This window comes from Lactuca serriola, chromosome 4 (genome assembly GCF_051521515.1).
Source record: "Lactuca serriola cultivar US96UC23 chromosome 4, Lser_US96UC23_V15, whole genome shotgun sequence".
NCBI lineage: Eukaryota > Viridiplantae > Streptophyta > Magnoliopsida > Asterales > Asteraceae > Lactuca > Lactuca serriola.
In genome coordinates this window covers 18074705-18092446 of record NC_136411.1, presented here as the reverse complement: position 1 = coordinate 18092446, position 17742 = coordinate 18074705, and the positions used below count along the sequence as shown (strand labels likewise).

Below are 17742 nucleotides of genomic sequence, written 5' to 3'. Positions count from 1 at the left end.
GACATATCATCTGTATTGCTTAACCCTGTCCCAACGACATGTCGTCAGTAAATGTGACCTTTATACCAACGACATGTCGTCGGAATAGGTTTATAATAAAACTTTTTATTCCTTAAAAATTAGTCCCGAAGACCCTTTGAAGAGGACATGTCTTCGGCATTAGTGGCTCTGTATCGACGACATTTATCATGAGGACATTTTCCACTTTTACCGACGACTCAGTACCGATGACAAGTCATCGGTATAGGCTTTTCCGATGAGATGCCGCTTACATAGTTGTTGAAAGTGTCGTCGGTATAGGCCTCATTCCTTGTGGTGATATTAAACCATAATCAATGGGGTCTTTTCCACATTTAACAGTAACTTGTTTATATACTTTTTGACAATTGATTAATTATGATCAGATGGGTTAAGAAGTGTAATTGTATACATGGTTGTTAAAAATATAGCAATCACGAAAGTAATTTTTATACGTTCGATATTATGTTCGCATTATATAAGAACTTAGATGAAATGATCAAATTTATGTTTTGTAAAATAAGTTCAAAGTTTTAATCAGGCTAATTGGTAAACATTCATTTGAATGTATCTGTTGCTAACTGATAATATTATAACTTGTATGAAACAAGTTACAAACTTATAATAAATTAATATCTACCTTTAATAACCATGCATTAGGTTTAGGAGAAAACGTTTAAAGAAACTAAACAATATTAATTACTATCTGTAAATGTAGAGGTAGCCAACGATTTTTCTCTTAAACCCTAAAAATATATGTAACAATATTACTGGTTCACTTCATAAAAATTGATAAAAATAACATCATTAAAAAACATGACATGACATAATACAAATCTTGAATAAGAGAGAAGTCTATTTTTTCGTTGCCGACATTAAACGACAAAGACTTTTAGGGAAGTAATTATATAAATAATAAGGAGTAGTACGGACTAAGGTCATCTTTCACAAGGTGCATTCGTTTCAATCGCTTACAATAGTTTGGACAGGATTATACATCTATATAATAGAGAGATAGAAATAGTATTTTAGACTTTTAGTGAGAGACGCCGGTGATCAGAAGTTAGAACTTAGGGTTAGAAGATTGATTCATCCATCGGCCGGGAGAGAGAAAATGGGGCGGAGGAAACTCGAAATTAAGCGGATCCAAGATAAGAGTAGCAGGTTAGTGACATTTTCAAAGCGGAGAACAGGATTATTTAAGAAAGCACGCCACCTGTCCGTGATCTGTGATGTTGATGTCGCCGCTTTTGTAATCTCCGATAGCGGCAAGCTCTATGAGTTCTGCAGCGGTGGCTATAATAGTAACAGGTGCATTTCGTTGTTTTGTACATTATCCAACATGATTTTCTTGATTTTCTTTCCCAAAAACTGTTCGTATATATGTGTTCTTATTGTATCTTTCTCTATATATGTTGTTCTAATTTAGATATAAATATGGGATCTCTGAACTACATGATGGCATTTCTAGGGTTTTCACAGCTGATTTTTTTGTCTGACTAACGATATGTTTAACGCCATACTCTTATAATTAGAAATGCATGTACATCTTATGGTCCATTTTATTCATCCGACTATCCAAGTAGTAATTAAGCACCTATTCTTGGTGGCATGTGGAGATTCAAAGCCACTTGTAGTGACTGTTTCCATTTTTGCCATGATAGTACAACATATATATGTCCTTTTAGGTTTTACTGTACTAACTATTTGTTACTTTGGTTCAATGGTTTTGAGCATGTTGTTAGTAGGAAGCTCAGGTGTAGATAGTGGTTAGATGTACATTGATTAGAAACACTCTACTCCAATTGATTAATGATAACATATATATAAATCATGTTATTTATAATGGTTAATGTTGAAAAAAAAACCAACTTCACTATCTAAAAGATCCACTACAAATTCTCTTTAACTATTAAAGTCTATCAAGTATCAACCTATATTTTAGATTTATTTTAAATGAAAAATGATAAGTAGTTAATAGTATTCAAGGTGGTTGTCGATACTAACAAAATCTAATCAAGTGATTACAAAAGAACTTGTGACAACAGTAAAAAAAGGACCGAATTCACAATGTCTGACTCATAATCAATTCTATACATTTAATTTGTAAAAATCAACTACAAGCTAAAAAAGGAGGGGGATGAGTTTGTAAACTATCATCAATTTTAAACATAATAATATTCATAAAACCATAAAACGAAAAACTAAAGGGATAACACCTAATAGAAAGAAACTATATATTATAGATTAATATTCACAAAACCATAAAATAAAAAACTATAGGGATAAAACCTTATAGAAAGAAACAACATATTATTGAGTTAAATTGCAATTTCAGTTAACTCATTAATAACCATACATTGTGGTGCAAATGGTTTAATGTGTTTTGATTTGATTGTGATCATTTAGGAACTCAAGAAACCAAGATTCTTCATAGACATAGGGAAATCGAATAGGCTCTTAATTTCCTCCCTCATGGCAATATTTTTAAACCAAACATCAAATTATATATTAACATTAAGAACTAAACATCATCAAATCCAAAACATAATTTTACAAGCTCAAAATCACTATTTTGGATTGTATCATCTAAATAGGTTAATCAAATATTTCACTCAAAGCAATTGTCACCATCACTAGTTCCTAATCAATTAAGTAATTATCATAAATCACTTGACAATAATTATCCTTTTCTTCAAACTTGAAGCTTGATTAAATATATATAAAAAATTTAGCATTCAAGCAATGATTTTATTCATAAAAATTAATAAAAACAAACACAAATCATTCCTAATTAACTAATAGTACCACTAGTTACACCCATTATTGGAAATAAAACTTTACTTACTCATCTCAAACTAATAATATAGGTTATACTAATTAATCAAAGGAGGAAAATGATTGAAAATCTAACAAAGGCGTTTTAAAAAATCCCCCTCAAAAGTTGCATGTGGCTTATGACAACCCCCCCCCCCCCCCTTTCCCCCTCCCCTCACAAAATGAAAAAAAAATCCCTCGGTTGTTAAGTTGATTTCCTTATAAATTATTGAGTACCTCATAAGGGTGTGTATTTTTCGTTCCATATTTTGGCTATGAAGGGAATGGTTTGTGCCAAATTAGCATAATGTTTTCCAACTTGCTTGTTTAAGCACTTTTACTCCTTGCTTAGGGGCAGACTGATCGTTAGGAGATTATGCAAATTTTTTACTACTTTCCAATTTTGATCTTTTCATGGACTTCTTTGTGAAACATTGTTCAACTTTGGGGTGTTGCATCCCAATACAAAGTGGTAAATTTGGGTTTTTACATTACATAAAGACCACTAAAAGAAATCACATGTAAGTCTAATATGCTATTTATAAGTAGATAGTTGTCTCAATTTCTTAGGCTTTAGACAGTTGTTTGTATGATGTCGAATTTAATAGTAATTGTAATAGGCTCTCTTCCGAAGACAATTACTCCTCATATGGGCAAGATGACCATATTTATTGCAAATGTTCTATCATACATTCTCTAGCATGATTCTTATTACATTTGGAACAATTTGGTTTGTCAAGTGTACTTATGCCTTCATTTAATCGATTCTTGAATGTTTGACTATAGTTCCTCCTTTCAAACTTTCTTTTCTCATTTAGATGATGATTGACTGGCACATAACCATCCTTCTAAACAAAGATTGCTAATTACATCACTTCTTGAGAGGTTTTGGTCAAGACATAATGACAAACTTTCGTAAATCATTTCTTAAACCTTGTAGAAAAAGACTACATTACAAGTTTATGTAACTACCTTATCTATGAATACAATGGCATTGGTGTTGCTTGTATGATACCATAACTAAACTGAATAGTTTTACATCAATGGAGGGCATTTAGTTGCATCCATGAGTATGAAAATTCTCAAGATCATGTTTTGTTGCATTTTTTGTGATCGCTCCATGTTTGTAGGGACGAGCAAAATATTCTAAAGAATCGAATCGGAACCAAATATGAAAAATGGTGTGGTTCTCGGGTCCTATTTGTCATAAAGATTCTTTTTCAGTCCCACATTTCTCGATTTTTTCATGTTTGGAACCGGAAATTGATTTATTAACTTTGAACAACCATAACTTGTTCATACAAACTCCGAATGAGCTGATTTTTTTCCCAATATGTACTTATATGTCCGTGATAAATTTTAAGATTCTGAATCACCTTAATTGGTTAAGACTTTACCGAGTTAGAAAACGCTAAGTAAAGGTTGTTAAGGATGTTGAGGGTTGTTTCCAACTGTGTGAATAAATTTTTACCGAACATCGAATAGCCTTAACTTGTTTATACGAACTCAGAATTAGCTTTTTTTTCCAACATGTAGTTCTCTATCATGGCTACATTTTAGGTTGTTGAATTACCTTATTTTCTAGGATTGACTGAGCTACACAACCCTAAACATGGGTTTTTGGGGTTGTCTCTAGCATTTTGCAGAATAATTTTCCTAACTTTAAACACCTTTAAGTTGCTCATATGAGCTCCAAATGAGTTGATTTTTTTTACCATCATATAGTTTTTTTACCAATGGACATTAGGATCGTGTTCCCAAAATAGAAAATTTAATGAATAAAAGTGTTATTTTTATATAATTTAATTTAATGTGGACTAAAGATTTAAATAACTATAAAAATTTATTAAATTAATTAACAAAACATAAACATAATACATAAATGATTACAAGATTAAAGAAAAGAAAACTTACAAGTTGTATCCATGTATATGAGATCCTTACACGCTTCTATGAAATTGAAAAACTTTTACAACTTGAAATCCATAGACAAAACTAAGGAAATTTAAAGAGAGATATGAAATTTTACGGATGCCTTCTTCAACTAAGCAATGCTCTATTTATAACCAAGAGTAAGATTTGAAAACCAGACTTCAACTTGGATTCTTTATTGGAAAATGTATTTTTGTTTTCTTTTAGCATAAGAATCATTTTTTCATTTTCTCAATTAAATTCTCTAAAAAGTGACTGTAAAGATTCCACTTGATTTGTAGAGATTTCACCTCCTTTGGTTGGATTTGGAATTTTTTTAATTGATTTTGTCTTCTTTTTTTTCGTTCTTCTTGCTAAATGCACCATCTTTGGAATTTGTACCTGCAACTTCATTCGTTAGTTAGTCTTCTTGTTCTTCTAAACTAAGATCGATTCCATCCATATCCTCACTATCAAAATATCATTGTGAAGACATATTATTATTATCTTCCACATAGAATTCTATAAGAATTTTCTCTTTTTTGGATTAGTTTATTTAATTCATCATGGGATATGATTGGATTTTCTCTTATTATTTTTTCCATGTAATGGACCATAACAACTTATCTTCATTTTTGGCATATGTATCTACCTCATAAGATTTTAATTTTTGATTATTATCATGCTCTGCAAGAGCATCCATGACTTGACCAATAACATATTTAGGGTTGAATTTTCCCAGCATTTGACCTAATACGTTGTCTCCAAAGAGAGAATATTTGCATAATTTTTTATAATATATAGTCTATATGTTGTTATCCATGACACCTTGTATTTTGATACAAATAAAAACACAAATTTGTTTAAAAATAAAGACATATTTTCCTTTTCTAAATCCTTTTGGGAAATTTCTTGTAGAGGACACTATCTCTCCCATGTTTATAAGAACCAATTTGGAAAATATATGTTAAGATAAGAGTCTTTAACAAACATAAAGAACAAACTATGACTTCTTGTTGAATTATGATGACAAAAAGCATACTTATATGCTTTGATATAATCCCAATATGTAATAATACATTGGTTTTTGAAATTTTTACTTGTTATAATCCTTAATTGGTATGGGCTATAACTCATTCATTTATGGGCATGATTTTTACTATTTATGCATTTTTGGAGGCGATTGTTTCTTGGCCCCTCTAGATAATTTGTATTTTATGATGAATAATCATGAATCATGTCATTTTCAAAATCTTTTTATAACAATCAAGAGACAAGGTTTTTAACATCTTTTTTAGTAATTTCTTTTGTTGATTTCCAATCAATTCTTAATATGACTTCTTGATTTATCAACTCCTCTTGGAATTTAGATATGCATTTAATAATAGAGAGCATTTCTTTTTTTAGTGGTTGAATATTTTTTTGAGCATCATTCCACTTACCAGAAGTGAAAAATGTAATTTAGGTTTCTTAAAAACCTTTGTAATTGAGTTTGATGTTTAATCTCATCAAACAATTTATCTACAAAGTTAATAGATATATCAATGAAAATGTATTTTCCTTCTTCAATTTCATGACTAAGGAAACGAACTTTTGTTTGAACAAATTTTCATTTTCTTTCCCGAAATAATCAAAATATTATGTTTGGCAGGTTAGAAGAAATATTCAAATGTTTACAAGATTGATTAATATTTTTAGAAAACATCATAATATCATCAATATAAATAATCATGAAATCAGAGTAAACATGGGATATATCATTCATAATATTTTGAGATTATGAGTGAGACATTTTTTAGTCCAAATGACATAATATTTCATTCATATTGACCAAAAGCTACCACACAAGCAATCTTCTATCTTCTTCATGAATTTGGATTTGCCAATATCTTGATTTTAGATTAGAATTTTAAAGAAATAAAAGTCTCATCCAAATGACTTAAAATGTCTTGTTTATTAGGAATTTGATATCATATTCATTTAAGAATTTAATTAAGAGGTTTATAGTTTATCACTAATCTTGGGACCCTTCTTTTTTTTTCAGAATTGTTGTTTACATAAAATATTGAACAACTCCATGAACATTTACTTTTTCTTATTAAATATTTTTCTAATAATCCTTGAATTTCTTTTTTACAATAATAAATCATATCTTTATTCTTTTGTATAGGATGAGCATTTATGAGAATATCTTTTTCATTAAAATTATTTTTATATGGTAGACAAACCACATTCTTTTCCTCTCCCAGAATGCTAAAGGAATTTCACTATAAATTTCTTCTCTCATTCTATTTTCTAATGTTTTGATTTCTTCTTTATTAGAAGGGTTTTATAAACTTGTTTGTAGGTTGCAAACATTTATTTCTTCTTTTATAAAATTTATTGATTTTCTTTAAAAAAAAAAAAAACAAGTTCCCTTTATAATTCATTTATCCTATTAATTCTAGGTTTCATAATACATTTAAATAAAAATTTCTTCCCTTGTAATTTGTAAGAATTCCATTAGAATTTATTCTTTCAATAGGTTTAACTTGGTGTAGGAATTATTTTTCTAAAATTAAATCTTGTGATAACCTATATATCATTGTAAAATCATTCTTTAAACATATTCCATCATTAAAAACAAAAGTTTTTTTTAAAAAACTTTTGTATGATAATATCATTTTTGTTTTGTTGGCTATAGTGATATTATTTTTATATATAAACTTATCAAAATATTTAGTTAGGATTATTCATTCTTTTGTACAATTTATATTAACACCACTATCACTAAATAATATTAGTTCTAGACTATATTCCTCATTTATAACTAAGTTAATTTTAATATAACATTTTTGATAATTTATCTCTTGAAGGAGGAGGTCATTGATTTCTATTTCGTAATCTATTTTGTTTTCTAAAGTCCATTTTTTAGAAGATCTCATATTAATAATTTCTTTTCTTTTTCCATCTTACTAAGTTTGGTTTTGATTCCTATAGTTCCTTCTTTTAGTATATTTATTTCATTTCTCAAATCATTAATGGTTGGATTTTTGGTAGGCTGACCATGAAATTTATTTAGAACTTCATTAAAGAGTATGAAATCTTTCTATTCTTTAATTTTTAATTTGTTCTTGTTTTTCATGTTCAATAAGTCTTTTTAATGCATCTTGTTTTTCTAAAGTTCTTCATCAATTTGTTCAACTAAATCTAGGATAAACTTTTGTTCATTATTGAGTACATTTATGCTCAAAGCATTCATATCTATAATAGACTTGTAATAATCAATCTTAATACTATATTATACACACTTAAAACTACTATCAGTACTAGTACTATTTTATGAGTTTTTTGAGATCATATCTAAACTCTCACTATCTGGATAGTTATTAAGGATTCATTATCAATGTTTTCTACTGGTTCCCATTTTCTTTTTGATATCTTCATCAATTTGTAGTTCTTAAATCTTTTCTAATATCATTCTTTCTTTTAGACCAAAGTATTTGTATAATACATTTTTACCACAATTATTACAAACTATATCTTTAAATACTCTTTTGGATTTTCCTTTTTCAACTTTATTAGATTCTCAACCTTTGTCTCTTCTTTCTTTTATATGTTATAGTATTTTTTACATAGCTTTTTTGATTTTTTGAGGGGACTAGTCTATTTGGTATATGAAAAACAAACTGGCCACAAAATTAACATACCAAATTAACTAGTCAAACCTCCACAATTTATTTATAAAATTAACTAGTCAAACCTCCACACTTTATTCCTTACATGTTATGTGGTAGGCCCTATGTAACAAGGATTAAAAGCCTTTTACAATCTATATAGTCTATAATTACTCAATTAAATAACCTACTTCATTGTTCAATGCTTTATTGTTAAACATATTCTCAATATCATACCACTTAATTAATGATTTGCTTTGATTTTACCCATAAGCACACTAATGAACATATGACCATACCTAACTGAGTATTCAAAGGTTATGACATAAGTATAATTTTCTTAGTACATGCTTATTTCCTCTATTTGCACTTTTACAAGCTTCCATGATTTTGTTTACTATTTATTAATGAACATGTCCCATACCTGACATGGAATTCAAAGGTTATAAACCATAAGTATAATTTTCTTAGTATATGTTCATGGCCTCCTTTTATAATTTTACATGCTTCTATGATTTTATGTTTATTTTTTATTTTTGTTCTTTGTTTGCACATGGTGTTCTGATTGGTTAGCATTGATTGACTAGTGTAGCAAGAATTAGGCCGGTCACTTTCCACCCAGTTGGATTTGGGGACTTGGCAGTAAACACCGCTCACACTTAGTTTCTCAAACCAATTAGGTTGTTATGGTGGACTTTTATTGTATATTTCATAGATTATATTAACTTATCTCTCTCTCTCTCTCTCTCTCTCTCTTACAATATATATTCTCAATCTGACCTTAGGGATCAATTTAACAATGGTAAACAGAAAGGGCAAGATATTATCTAACTTCTTTAGCATTCATATATGATTATAATTTGAAGTGTTTTAACCTTATTTTTTCATAATAACAACACATTTTGGTAGAGTCGCAATTAAGAATGGAGATTTTATCATGGGAGCATTGAGAATCCTTGATGGAATCAATGCCAAGACGAAGACTCCAAAAGTGAGAAACAAGACTTTAATTTGTGGAATTGACCATTTAAGGTATTCTGGTTTGTTATTTTCGATAGTGATGTAACAATTTTGTGTCTCTTGGTGAAGCAAAACAGTTGGGTATCAATATCATGAAGGGGAGTTGCTTCAACAAGGGATTAAACTCAAATACATAGTTAACTACAGGGTGAAACATGATATAAGTGCCAAGATTAGAGAATGTGAAGAAATCATCACCTTATTAGCGATTCCAATAGATGGCTTCTAACTCGTACTTATGTTAGAGTTTTTCACAAAGTATGTGATTTCCAAATACCTTTTGCTAACTCTATATTTATCTTCATGGTTTTTATGCAAAAGGTTGTTAAGAACGAAATGAATATGATATACATTATACAATTCAATTTGGGCTTCGAAACAAGTCTTTTTATTTAGTGGATATAAAGGATGAGTTGGGAAAAATTAAGATAATATAAACAGTCCTAAAGAAAATTGAGCAAGTTTATGGTGAGTTTAAGGACATGAGGCATAAGGAGTTGCTTAAGAAGCTTCCACAAGACCGGAGGTGGATCGAGTTGGAACTAGATTCCAAGCCAAATTCCAAATCTCCTTCCTGTATGGCACGACCAAAGTTATAATAGTTGTAGAAACAACTTAAAGATGATAAGGGTAAATTAACCATCCATGGACCTCTATGGTTCAACAATCTTGTTCTAACGAAATATGAATGATTCTTAATGAGTATGCATCGGTTTTCGAGTTTTGAAAAAGGTCATGGAGATAAAAGTATCCTTTTAATTTTGAAATTATTTGATCAATTGGGAACAACCTAATATATCTCTAAACCTAACTTCAGACCAAAGTACTATCAAATTTAGATTGCCGAAGAGGACAAAGAAAAAATGACATGTGTTAAAACTTAAAAGTATGTTTCCTATAAGTTCTTGGTCATTCTTTTTTGTTAAACAAATTCACTTATTCCATAATTTGCAGGACAAGTTTTTGGTGATGTACTTGGACAAAATCATTCTTTATAGTCATCTTTATACAAGCATGTTTTTCACTTGACATGAGTATTCCATGTTTATTTGGATAACGAGCTTTATCATAAATAGAAGTGCTTATGTACTTAGAAGAAAATGGAATCTTAGGACACAAGATCAATATTTATGGTTGAGGATGGGCGAATCCAAAATGAAAGCTATTGGATATTGGATGGGTCCAAAAAAGGTTGAGGAACTTCGATTTTTCTTTGGCATGTGAACCATTAACATAGTTTTATCCAAGGATGCTTGAGTCAAATAGATCCTTTCATGGATATATTGACAAAAGATTATGTGTGGGAATAGGATGATAATTGTCAAGTAGCTATCCAAGGGTTGAAAGGTGTGGTAATGTGAGAACGGTGATGAGACTACTACATAAGGCTCAATCATTCAACTAGATACATCAGACTTTGGGTATGTCCTATTTCCTGAGACACTCAATTGCATCTGAAAATCGAAAGTTAAATAAGTTGGAGAGGTGTTCTAACATTCAATAAAAAGAGATGAATGTGGTTATACATTCCTTGCCGATTTAAGGCAAGATTTGCTCTGGAAAAGTTTATGATCTAAAAGTATAATATTTCCATGAGCTATTTCTAAACCCAAAAAATGTTGAGTCCAAATCAAGCTTGAAAAACGATTTTCTAGTGTAATTTCTTACTTAGTAGAGTGAAACCCCACAAAGACAAACATAGTGACAAATACACTAAGTTACAAGGTGGAGATTGCAACAGTTATGTAATCCTTATTCTTTCTACATTAACAAATTAAATAAGTATTAACACAAAATTGTTTAGCTAAGAATCGAATGGAAATGGATCGAGAAAGGAAAAAATTGATGTTTTTTGATAAAAGGGTGACATGATGTTCACCAAGGGGGATCTGTTATCCGTTCCTAAGTGGGATAACCTTAGGTGGAGCATTACAAAAGAGTTTTGATTCCAAAAGTGTTGTACTAGCAGGGATAAGACAATCATTAACATTGATCTAATACTTATTTTCGTATGGAATGATGTGGAAGTAGACGTTAACGTGTTTGGTGTAATGTAAAGACAAAGTCAAGCTACGCCAACCAAAAGGATTATTAGCATCATTACTAACACTCGTGGGTCCATGGGAAAGTGTACTTACGGAATATATCACATGATTGCGAACCTCGGAAGGACGTATCAACATCATTGTGGTCATTGATCAATTATCACACTATGCAACTTCCAGTGTAGCATCAATCAATTACATTGTTGATGAGATGGCTATTGGGATATACCATAGATGATTATTATAGGTGTTCGAGATCCACGATTCTAGGGTAGGTTTAGACGAAACTGTTGAAACAACTAGGAACAGAGCTAAACTTTTTCATAAGCTTATATCCTATGGATATAGAGATGGTGAATGTTGTACTTGATATATAATAATGGAACTATATGATTGAACCAAAGGACTTGGAAAAAATTCTTGATATAGCTCATTGTCATATAATAGCAAAAAGGTGAGGCTATAGGTCAAATCCCTTTTAATATAATCATGAGATGAAAACCTTTAACTTTGAATGCATTGGCCATAACTTATGAAGGGAACGTAATGACTGCTTATAAGTGGAAAAAGGAGTGGTACACAAAGCCTAGTGCACCAATGCGAAGGTCTTTTCCCGATGATAAGGATAGTTGGGAAAGTCTCATACCAACTCCAACTCCCACCTAATTTGAAGAGCCACTCGGTTTTCTATGTGAACATCTGCAATTCATATTACAAAGACTTGGAAGATTTGAATTGAGGAGTGCCTAAGTAAGCACCAATGACTGTAATGACCTCTTTCAATAAAGTGATTGGGGATATTTATTTGAACCTAACTCCAAGGAAACAAGGAAGAAGGCACGATAGAGACATCACTATGTAATGAGCCACCTATTCATATATATTTTGTAAAGTTTCTAGTGAGCTTGTAGAAGGATATTGTATGATCGTCTTTAAGAAGTAACATGCTTTAATCGTTTTCCTTTTCGTTTCCCAGAAAGTCTCAAGTATAAATAAGGCCCTCCCATTTCGTTTGTACTCACCTTTGAATTATTGTACAAGTTCTCTAAGTCATTCAAGCATTTGGCTACTTGGCTTTGTTTCGTTTATTTGGTGTTTATGACCTATAGTTGGCTGAGTTAAGGGGACTAACTATGCATGGGGAGTTTGAACAAGTCCATCAATGGTGCTTGAACATCATCATTCCCCCCCCCCCTTTCTCACACACATACACACACACACACACTATTTACATGCATAACTTTTATTAGTAAAGGTCAAGGGTGGTTGTTCATCCTTTACACTTGGAGCTTTATACGTTATGCACCACAATTTGGTTTTGGGCTAATTTTTTATTGGGAGAATTTCATATACGCACTTCTTAAACATCAAAATATCATATTTGCCTAACATAATTTTTTAATATTATATTAACACTTTATAAAAACCTTCAAAATATTATATTTGCCCAAATCTTTTTTTACAACGTTTTTAATAGTTAATAATTATTTTTTATATTTTAGAATTATTATAATAATTAAAAACCATAAATGTATTATCCCTACGTCAATAATAATGAAACATTACTTTTAAATTGTTGAGATCTCGCTCTCTTGACAAACAAAACGCTTCATCTTCAGACCTCCCATGGAATGTATGCATTGATTGTTTAGTTTTTGTTGTTGGCGAATATTATCATGTTGTAGATAAATGATATTTTAGAAATTACCATTGATATTTTCATGTTGAAGAAGAGCATATATAATAGTTTGATATATATATATATATATATATATATATATATATATATATATATATATATATATATATATATATATATATGGTTAAGAAAAACATATACAATACTTTAAAATTTTATGAAGGATAAACATGATATTTAATTTTTAAGTTAGGAAAATATGATATTTTAATGTTTAATAAGACAATATATAGAAATCTCCCTATTTTATTACGAGAGTGTGTTAGTCATAGGCAGATCTAGGATATATCCCGGGATGCCCCTCAAAAAAAATTTAATAGTGTAATTTTTTCCGGAATTTTTTTTCTTATTGTGTATTATGCGATTTTTTTTTGTTTTGGATACCTCTTTACTTGTCGGGGATACTCCTTTACTTTGATTCTGGATCCGCTACTAGTTACTTACTTGAATGCTTCTGTAGCTGAAGGTTGCAATCTAATCTTTGGATCTGGATTTTATCTAACTGGCTATGGTTCATTGTAGGGCTTATTATTCCTTGGCATAAAAAATCTGAATAATTTAGTTGTTCCAATATTTTCAGGGCTAAGCCCACTGAAAGCTAATCAAGGGCCTTTGTCCTTTGATTCCCTTTATAATGCAATCCATTCTAATCAAATAGTAAATTATGCAACACAACCAAATATGGTTACCTTTTTTAAGGTTACAAGTAATCATTAGACTTAAATGTTATCTATCTAACCAGCTATTGTTCAGTGTGGAGCTTATCCTTTCCAGGTATCAGGCAGAAGAGAGAACCACCCAAGAAGGAGCTTTTGAAGATATGGTAAGTAATGACTATTTGAGCAACTGGTAGTAGCTCTCTACTATTTGTGATCTATAATTGTCTATTCATATCTTGATCTCCCCATATGACATTAAATTTGCAAGATATCTTGTAGGCATTTAACAAGTCCACAAGATTCCGAACATGCAAAGAGCTTCTAAAGTCAGTGAGAAGGTATATCATGGAAGCACTAAATATGTCTGTATATGATGTATGGTGAATCAAGTAGTAATATAGGGATCATTAAGTAGTTTTAAAATTCAAAGATAATCCCAGAGCTTGACAGGGTTGACGAACAACCAAATGAGGTCTCTGTGAGTGACATGACAAAGTTAGAGGAGGAACTTCATGCTGCTCTTTTGCATACAAGATCTAAAAAGGTGATTCATCGTCTAACTAACTGATTCTGCTCTCTCATTGAGTCTGTAAATTGACATTAATTATAATATTGTTTGCACAGACTCAATTGATGGTGGAGCATATGTCGACCTTTCATGAACAGGTAAGGAAATTAACTGAGGAAAAGGAAGAACTGAAACAGCAGGTAAATATATATACATATCTTTTTAACATGAAAACTGCAATTGTTTCACCTCAATCTTGTTGTGGAGTTGCCATGGAAGAATTATTGATGAGATGTTGACTTACAGTTACAGGTGGCATCAGCAAAGAAGAACCAGAAAGATGATGTTGATGACGATGGTGGTGAAGGTCTTGACCACTCTGCAAATAGCCATAGTTATTACCAGATCAATCTATATCCACCACAACCACTTTTAACACTCCCTCTCTTCAAGGAGTAGATGATGTTATGTTATATTAATCAACTAATTCAAGGAATATATAGATCGATGATGTCTTTAGAAAGCCACGTGATAATAAAATATAAAATAACAAATTAAGCCTCTACTTCCAATTTCTATGCATGCCTTGGTTTGGTTGGTCCCCATTATAAAAGTTGTATGAGAGAGCTAGCTAGTATTATGTTTAATGATGTGTAGAAGATGCAAGTTCCACATTATAAATATGACGATTTTCTTCGTATTGGGTGTTTATTATACCAAAATACTAATTTATTTGTGGTTTAAATATATAAGGCCGGTGTCATGGAGATGATTAGAAGGAGTGTGGTCATGATGGTCAACTAGCATGGGAGAGCTTCACCTGGAAGAAAGGTTTATTTTGAGTAGTTTCATGTATCCTTTACTGGAGAGGAATTTATAAAGTGCAGCCACTTTTTTAATCATTTTCCATAAGATAGATAAAGATTGAGTTTTTTCAAAAAACTAGCCATAAAAACTACATATGTGGTTTTGTCGAGCCATCTACAATTTCAAATTTTCCATTAAAAAAAATAAAAATAAATAAAAAATCGGATGTCATTTCGTCCATACATGAAATATAAGTGCATTTGTTTTTTTTTCTTTTATTTCACATGTGATTACATCATTTTTTTTTATTTATTGTTTGTAATATCATATTTGAACAGATTTGGTATCAGATTGGAAGCTTATTTACTTGGTATGTATTTTTTTTTTCTCTAAATTTTTTAATGTAGTCTACATCATCAGGGATATCATATAAGGGCGCCTACAAAAAGCATAGAAAAGTAAAAAAACCGAAACAATAAAAAAATTAAGATGAAAGAAACAACAAATGGTATGGCTTTCGCTTTTCTTTTCGAGTTCCGGGAAAAAAACGAACAAGAAAGATATACAAAGATATACATAAGATAATTACAACATTGTTAATCAGAACCTCATATTTGAATGTGAAAAATGAGGTAAATGTGTTTAGAGTTTAAATATACTGGGTTAATGGGCTAGGTCATGATTATGCAGCCCATTCAAAGCAAAATGCATGCATGTTTGCCTGGTTTCATAACTATTTTTGGTTAAGTCATTAAAAAGCTTGACTATTTTTTTTTTTTTTTAATTTCATTTTATTAAATATTTAATTGACATTTAATATGTTAAAATCTGATTATAGATATTATATTATAACACTTGTGATTTTTAACCTTTTGCAAAAAATAAATAAATAAATAAGCAGCTTTGTATATAATTGTAAATCTACCTCAAACAACTTTAAGACGTTTTTTGTTCTTAATTACTTTCAAAATAGGTTTTTCGCTTAGAGTAGCGACCATGGAGATGGTTTTATTATCTTCTATGAATATGTACAAACGTCTTTTTTTCCGTTAATGATCCGGTGTTAATTACCCCCTCCTAGCCACACCTGATTAAAGTATGGCTTTCGGGATTAAATCGTGGGATCTCCTATATAAAAATCCACTATATGTAATAACCTGAAACTTAGAGAAAGTCACATATTGACCGATAGGGCAAAATGGCCAATAATGAGAATTAGATGAGATCATGAAGTTGTGACCAATGTTTTAAAACCTGGGTTGACCCGACCGGTTGGACCATGACCCGGAGTAGAAGACGGGTTAATTGAGAATGTTTTGTTTTGTAAAAATACGGACCGGATCAAACCGGCTGAGTTTCCCCTAAACCGCGGTTGAATCGTTTATGTCAAACCGTTAAAATCGGATTGACCCGCTTTAATAGGGTTTGGATACGAGTAGCGAACGCCAAAACAACGAGCCGTTTGCGGCTTCTTCGGTTCTTCCTACTCCAAATCAACGAAGATGCAAAACAACGAAGGTGAGTTTTTCTTCTCCTGTTCTCCGATCGCTTAATGTGATGCTTTCTTCTCGACTTCTCCTATTGACTGTGAAGTTCGTTTCATCTTTTCCTTTTCCGATTTCATCTTTTGAAACATGTTTTTGATTTCATGGTTTTGAAGCCTGTTTTCTTTTCTTTTCCTATCGACTGTGAAATTTGTTTCATCATGGTTTGAAACCTGTTGCAAAACAACCACTGACACCTGTTTTTTATTTGAAACACGTGAAATCTGAAATCAATTTTGAAATCTTTTCTTTTGAAACGGGTGACGGTTTTGGTTAGTTTACTGATTATTTATTGTTAATCTATTTAAAGGTTTTTGATTGTGTAGATTATGTAATTAGGATCCAATTGACATATGTTTATTGATTATAACATTGTTTTTCAAAGCAGTTAAATATGGAATCAAGGGAAGAAGAACCATTACAAACACAATCTTAATCTCAATCCCATTCTTCGGTTCAATCAAATGTACAAACAAGGACGGATATAGCGTGGGAACATGTAACTCAAGTCGTTGATGAGAAGGGGAAAATGCATGGATATGTAATTTTGTCAAAAAAATAATTTACGAGGGAATGCGTCGGGCAAGGAGAGAGGTTAAGGAATTGTTTAAAAAGCAGAAGGAATTATACAGGCCTTACACTAACATAATTGATAGTCGTTGGGATAGGATGTTAATAAAAAGTATTTATTATGCAACTTATTGGTTGAATCTCGTTTTTCAATATGATCATGCAAATCTTTGTAAGAAGAATGAGGTGTTTCAAGACGTTCTTGAAATGGTTGAAAAGACTTTTAAAGGTGATGATGTTTTAAATATTACATTGAATTGAATTTAGGTAGGTTTCGTGATGCTCATGGTACCTTTGGTAGATCTAGTGTCGTTGCTTCTCGTAATCTTACTCGTCCAGGTATGATTTAAATTTAATGTGTTGTTATCACAATATTACATTGAATTGAATTCGGGTTTTGCAAAAGTTTGCTATCACAATATTAAGTCAAACTGCATTTTCTTCCGGTTGCGAACATAATTGGAGTGTATTTGAAAGGATTCACACGA

General features: G+C 30.8%; 1 protein-coding gene and 1 long non-coding RNA gene across 3 annotated transcripts; both read left to right on the top strand.

The window, feature by feature from the left end:
- The first annotated feature begins 964 nt into the window (after positions 1-964).
- LOC145101107 (agamous-like MADS-box protein AGL27) lies at positions 965-15033 on the top strand. Of its 2 annotated transcripts, none has more exons than XM_079038272.1 (6): positions 965-1329; positions 13941-13989; positions 14105-14163; positions 14276-14369; positions 14450-14533; positions 14640-15033. In XM_079038272.1, exons 1-6 carry the CDS (start codon positions 1133-1135, stop codon positions 14790-14792), a joined length of 636 nt encoding a protein of 211 aa, XP_078894398.1. In that variant the 5' UTR covers positions 965-1132; the 3' UTR covers positions 14793-15033. The 2 variants fall into 2 exon arrangements, with proteins under 2 accessions (XP_078894398.1, XP_078894397.1); XM_079038271.1 differs by having other exon boundaries at positions 968-1329; positions 13920-13989; positions 14640-14898.
- An 885-nt stretch (positions 15034-15918) lies between these two features.
- On the top strand, positions 15919-17383 carry LOC145101108 (uncharacterized). The gene is made up of 2 exons (XR_013705469.1): positions 15919-16658; positions 17073-17383. It is a non-coding gene; the product is annotated as an uncharacterized LOC145101108 (long non-coding RNA).
- The last annotated feature ends 359 nt before the right edge of the window (positions 17384-17742 follow it).

What these genes read in the sequence shown, in the direction of transcription:
- LOC145101107 (XM_079038271.1), top strand. Translation starts at nt 1,133, where the DNA reads ATGGGGCGGAGGAAACTCGAAATTAAGCGGATCCAAGATAAGAGTAGC. An exon ending in GGTGGCTATAATAGTAACAG is followed by an intron (nt 1,330 to 13,919) that starts GTGCATTTCGTT and finishes GCTATTGTTCAG; the next exon opens with TGTGGAGCTTATCCTTTCCA. An exon ending in TGCATACAAGATCTAAAAAG is followed by an intron (nt 14,370 to 14,449) that starts GTGATTCATCGT and finishes TTGTTTGCACAG; the next exon opens with ACTCAATTGATGGTGGAGCA.